This window comes from Penaeus vannamei, chromosome 6 (assembly GCF_042767895.1).
Source record: "Penaeus vannamei isolate JL-2024 chromosome 6, ASM4276789v1, whole genome shotgun sequence".
In the NCBI taxonomy this organism is placed as follows: domain Eukaryota; kingdom Metazoa; phylum Arthropoda; class Malacostraca; order Decapoda; family Penaeidae; genus Penaeus; species Penaeus vannamei.
Window position 1 is genome coordinate 31,958,909 of NC_091554.1, and position 6,308 is coordinate 31,965,216.

Consider the following 6,308-nt stretch of genomic DNA (forward strand, 5'->3'; position numbering starts at 1 on the left):
ATATATATGTGTGTGTGTGTGTGTGTGTGTGTGTGTGTGTGTGTGTGTGTGTGTGTGTGTGTGTGTGTGTGTATAATAAATGAAAAATAAATGGACTCAAAATGTTGGTTTCATAAGTTACGTTTATGGCCATATAGTTTTCAGTTTCCAGAAGTTTCTAAATTGTTCATACTCAGCGGAGGATTTCATTGGCTGTTCATTAAACTTATTTTATCAAATTAGAGTTATTTTCCTTTTCTCCGAGTTTCTAAAATGTTTGTGTTGTTGAATATTCGGTTTTCTTCCTTTTTTCCTTTTTTTTTTTGTTTCCTTATTTTGTGACTTTTTATGTTCGTATAACTTTGTTTATTCATAAATTATATCATTATTATTATTATTATTATTATTATTATTGTCATTATGATCATTAATGTTTTTACCATTATTATCAACAAAATATTGTCATTATCGTCCATACAGTTGCTGTTATCATCACTATCATCATTATCATCACCATAATTCTGTTATTATCATTTTCATTATTATCATTATTAATTTCATAATACTGTTATCACCACATCATCGTTTTCCTTATCATCATCATCTTCGCCCTCATCCTCATCCACATCCTCACCAATCATCATTCATCATTATCATCATTATCATCACTACATCATTTTAGAACCGTTCGCTTTCTTTAAACCACGAATTGTCTCCTTTCTTGCTTTATATTGTTTTACATATTTACAAAACTAGTTTACAAATAGTTTATTTCAATAAATCAATCGGCTATTTTCGTGACTAGTTCTAAACAAAGCTGAATATAAAAGGGACCATAATGATAACTAGAACATGAACAGAGATCGTGAATATAAAACAAGACATGAAAATACAGTATATACACTAAACCACATTACACATGTCTGCAAGGGAAAATACGTAAATAGTACATGGAGTTTTGTAGTTTATAATTTGGCCCATTTTGTAAAACTTTCCGTGACTGGCTCCAAGAAAGTTGCTTGGAGGAAAGGAAAGTGTGTGTGCGTGTGTGTGTGTGTGTGTGTGTGTGTGTGTGTGTGTGTGTGTGTGTGTGTGTGTGTGTGTGTGTGTGTGTGTGTGTGTGTGTGTGTGTGTGCTGAGTGTGTGGGTGTGTGTGTGTGTGTGTGTGTGTGTGTGTGTGTGTGTGTGTGTGTGTGTGTGTGTGTGTGTGTGTGTGTGTGTGTGTGTGTGTGTGTGTGTGTGTGTGTATGTGTGTGTGTGTGTGTGTGTGTGTGTGTGGGTGGGTGGGTGGGTGGGTGGGTGGGTGCGTGCGTGCGTGCGTCGTGCGTGCGTGTGTGTATGTGTGTGTGTTCAGTGTGTTTGCGTTTTATGTTTGTGCGTTCAGTGTGTGTGTTCAGTGTGTTTGTGTGTGTGCTTACAGATTCATGTATGTGTGCCTGTGTGTGCACCTAAAGAAAACTGCATAATCTACTCAAACATGAATACCCATATGTATTCATTCGTCGTTACGATAAGGTAGTGAAAACGAAATTAGATCACGACCGCATCTATCTCAATTGTTATAAAAACATCCACCCGTGACAGAATAAGCTACATAGACGGAATATATCCACCCACTCATCCGAACCATTTCAAGACCTTCGTTCGAGTGAATAACCCAATGTTCACTCACCTAGATATACACTCTCATCTACATTTCTAGTATCGACGAATATGTCACATCATCTTTACGCTTTACATCGACCTACAAAATTTTATATAGAAATATACGCCACACATACGCCTTAAAGAAAAAGAAAAGAAAAAAAAACATTTTATATTTTTTTAAAACATCAGAACATGCTTTAGTGAATGATCAGCAAATAACACATATTCGGTCAACTGCGAAACCACAATATGTCAGACGCCCATGCTAGATAGGAACCATTTATCATAATCTAGGTTATAAAAACATATAAGATATATTTCTTCCTTGTCGTCATATTAATCTCTATTTTCATTTCTAAATCTGATCTAGTTTATCCGCGTTTACCATAAAAATCCCGTTTTCTGTGACCCCAAAGTCTGCCAGTGATCATCCAGAACACCTTTCGGGGACATTTTATTTACGGATCTTTTTACGATTTCGTGTTTATCAGCCTATTTGTTATTTGATATGCTATTGATTATTACGAATATAAATACATGCATTTCTACACACACACACACACATACTATGTCTGCGTCTGCGTGTATGAACTGTATGAACAGTGTATGAACGCATATGCGTGTATTGTGATTGTGATTGTGATTGTGATTGTGTGTGTGTGTGTGTGTGTGTGTGTGTGTGTGTGTGTGTGTGTGTGTGTGTGTGTGTGTGTGTGTGTGTGTGTGTGTGTGTGCGTGCGTGTGCGTGTGCGTGTGCGTGTGCGTGTGCGTGTGCGTGTGTGTGTGTGTCTATACATATGCATATCTAAATGCATATATATGTATATATATGTATATATATACATTCATATATATATATACATATGTACATATATATTTATATACATAAATATATACATATATACACGTACATACATATATTCATAGTTACAGGGACATTCCCGCGCCCCTATGTATCATTATACGCTCGCATAACTTTCCCATTAATTTACATCATTAAAGTTGATACAACAAAGTCGGTAATGCATTCAGTTAAAAATACGCAAACGAGACTTCATTAAGGCGCTCGCCGAGAGTACCGACGGAGCAGCAAAGTTCACACACAAGCAACGCATGAATTATTAAAGGTTAATATAGAAACGCCGACATCGACCCCGTTAAACAAGACCGCCAGAGCCAGTACCGGGGTAACGGCGAAGTCTATTCCAGTTCTGACACGAGGAACGTCAAAATACCAGAATAATGCCAGGTATATCACTAGCGATAACTAGATTTGATTTATAGCCGAGTGATAAGGCCTTCTTTTTGGCATGATTTGAAGTTTCCCGGGAAAAACAACATGCGTAGTTACAAGGTGTGTGGCGTCAGCATATGGCGAGCTGTGAGCTGACGTTGTAGGAAAGTACATCATCCGAAATTCTTAATCAGTTTAGTTATCAATACCGTAAACGACAAAGCTACACCTAATCCGCTCGTTATCTAATAAAAGCGCGGGAAATGACGCCAGTGTTCCTTCTAATCTGCTCAGGAAGATTGGGAAAGATACCTTGAGAGCGAGAAGGCGCTACGCGAACGCAGTCCTCTGCCAACTCTAAAAACTGCCCCACAGTGGTGTATTTAAACACACACATACACATATACACACACACACACGCACGCACGCACGCACGCTCACACACACACACACACACACACACACACACACACACACACACACACACACACACACACACACACACACACACACATACACACATAGATAGATAGGCAGAGAAAGAACTATGAAGAGAGGAAGAGAATAAAAGGAAAATCCAAGTTTTCGAATACATACATCATAGACCCAACTATTAAAAAAACAAAATGAGCCTTCTACCGCTATCAGGCCCAATCCCTTTAACGATACACATTATCGAGAAAATAATTTAATCCTAGATCCAGACTTGAAATATAATCCACAGGGACTTCATCAACCCACCCATAAAAAATCATCACAATCCGTTAGTAAGTTTTCGTATGATGCGGCTGATAACAGGACCAAGCCAAGTAACGGTCATATCATCATTCATTTAGTACAATATGATATGAGGGTAACACATGGCCTTGGGAAGTACAGCTGTATGTTGGATGGTCGAGGCTGTTTAGAGAATAGTACGCTGGTTCTGAGTTTAGCTCGCTGCCTTCAGGTGGCGACATCTGCGTTCGAGATGGATATAACTCTAGTTTACTATATCTAGGTACTCGGTATAGAATCATGCGGAAATTCCTTACAATATATATATCTTTTTTATATTTTTTTTTCACCATGGACTATCACTAATCACTCAAAACAATATAACTAAACGAAACGTGCATTCTACCTTCTCTGACACACACACACACAAACACATATACACACATACACATACACACACACACACACACACACACACACACACACACGCATATATATATATATATATATATATATATATATATATATATATATATATATATATATATATATATATATATACATATCAGGAGATAAAAATACACGCTAATACACCACCAGACGCTTTACCCTAGCCTTTATTTTAAACATCTAACAAGGATGATAATAAACCCCGTCATTTTATTCCTCGCAGACACGAAACACCCTATCTGGACTGGACCGCCAAAACCGAAGACAACCTCCTTCAAAACAAGCGTGTTTATATCCCGGCAGATTGCAAACTAACCAGCTTCAATGACCGCAATAGTAAACAAAACGTAAACACCCGAGTATTATTCCCCTCGCAGAGCACTATCTTGAAACGATCGCCGAGAGCAACAGCTGACACAGTGCGGTTAAAGGGAACGATGGGACGAAAGCGGTAATTGGTGTGATTTCTTTGTTTACGCGGTTATTGCTGTGGATTCTCGTGTGATTTATGAGCGAGTGCGATTGGAAAATGTGTTTATTATACAAGAGAAACTGGAGGTATTTTGTGTTGCCTTGTTGTTGAAATGTTGGCCTAAAGCATATTTTTGCGAAAGAGAGAGAGAGAGAAACAGACAGAGAGCAGAGAGACGTATTGAGAAAAAGAAGAGAAAGAAAGAGAGAGTGAGAGAAAGAGAGAGAAAGAAAGAAAGAGTTGTAACCTGAACTGCTACTATACTGCTAATTTGCAGAGAGAGTTACTTCAGAATATTAAGTTACCACAATAACACAACTGCTGCAATCTTAACGAGAGAGAGAGAGAGAGAGAGAGAGAGAGAGAGAGAGAGAGAGAGAGAGAGAGAGAGAGAGAGAGAGAGAGAGAGAGAGAGAGAGAGAGAGAGAGACCGATTTGATTTGATCAAATTTATTTACAGAACGGTGTCCATGCCCTGCAAGAACCCAGGGAAGAAAAAAAATAGAGAGAAAGCGATTTCCATCAACACAACTTTTGCCATGCTGGTATCCCCACGACCACTCTTTTCCTCTTTTGACCATTATTTTAAGAGAACCAGTTATCCATCTTTAAAGAAATAAGGCAAAAATGTTGACAAAGTTTATATTTAGCTGCAGTGTTAATATCATTGTCCTGACACAACAGTAAATGTATTCATGCAATGAATTTTATAACAATGAGAGCTATGGTATGAGGAATTCTACAGCAACAGATCTTGTCTTTCCATGCGTATGTATTTATAAAGTTTATGTCAATGAAAATATTATAAACAATTATTCAAGAACCACCGGCAAAATCCTCTCACATTCCCGCGAGCATACCACAATACCTCGGTTCGCAGTACAGAACGGGGCGATCCCCTGAGCAACAAACAAACGACACCTCAACCCAGTTTGAAAGATCAACATTCCCCAACTGCAGCTGCAAAGACCTGGGCGCAATCAAGAGCACGCAAACAATTCCATTCCTCAATTGAAAGCATCTTGTCTGACAGTCTGACTCCCTCCCTCCCTCCCTCCTTCCCTCCCTCCTTTCCTCCCACCTTGCCTGCCCCCCTCCCAACCCCGCGCTGTTTCTAAGCTACACGGCGTTTGATGTGTCTTGCGCTGGCTACCTGGCGTTATTTTCCCTCTGTGCTACACGAAAAAGAATATGCATGTTATGAAGTCCAAATGATTGATAATGAAAGTCAGAACGTCCAAAGTCCAAAAAGTCAAACGAAAACACTCACACATGGTCAAAGTCCTTGGATTCGGCAGAGCGATCAAGCCTACAGAAAACAATACAACAGTCTGCCTTTCAAGTCCGAGGAAGTCCCGACACGAGATGTGGCGCTTGCGTGTGTATTCTCTCTTCGGGCGTCGGCGAAGAACTGTCGGGCCGTCGGGAGTCGCCCTCCCTCGACGGTCTTTTCCGCCACGCCGAGGGAAAGCAGGAGACCGAAATTCGTGACGGAGGCGGTGGCTGTTGTTGAAAATTGGCGCGACCGGTCGGGGCCACTGAGCGAGGAGAAGGCTGGCTGGCGCTGGCGTTGACAGTCAGTCATTCTCAGCGGTAATGGCGGCTCTGGATGAGTGTCTGTGGCGTTGGCAGTCGTCGGTGTGGATGGTGCTTTGATTTTCTCTTAGTGAGAAAAATTAAAGTACTTTTATAATTAAGTTGAACGTCTGTTAGTTTGTATATTAGTATATCTATGTTTGTATTTTATATGTGTGGTTGTATGCATGCATATATATATATATATATATATATATATATATATATATATAT

The 6,308-nt window shown here is 39.5% G+C and overlaps 1 protein-coding gene across 1 annotated transcript in view; it reads right to left on the minus strand.

The window, feature by feature from the left end:
• Positions 1–6,079, minus strand: part of LOC138861902 (uncharacterized) — a 31,236-nt gene extending 25,157 nt beyond the window's left edge. Inside the window, exon 1 of the mRNA XM_070122349.1 lies at positions 5,770–6,079. Coding sequence (XP_069978450.1) covers positions 5,770–5,773 — 4 coding nt within the window. The 5' untranslated portion in view covers positions 5,774–6,079. The remainder of the gene's footprint in view (positions 1–5,769) is intronic.
• Between the last annotated feature and the right edge of the window lie 229 nt (positions 6,080–6,308).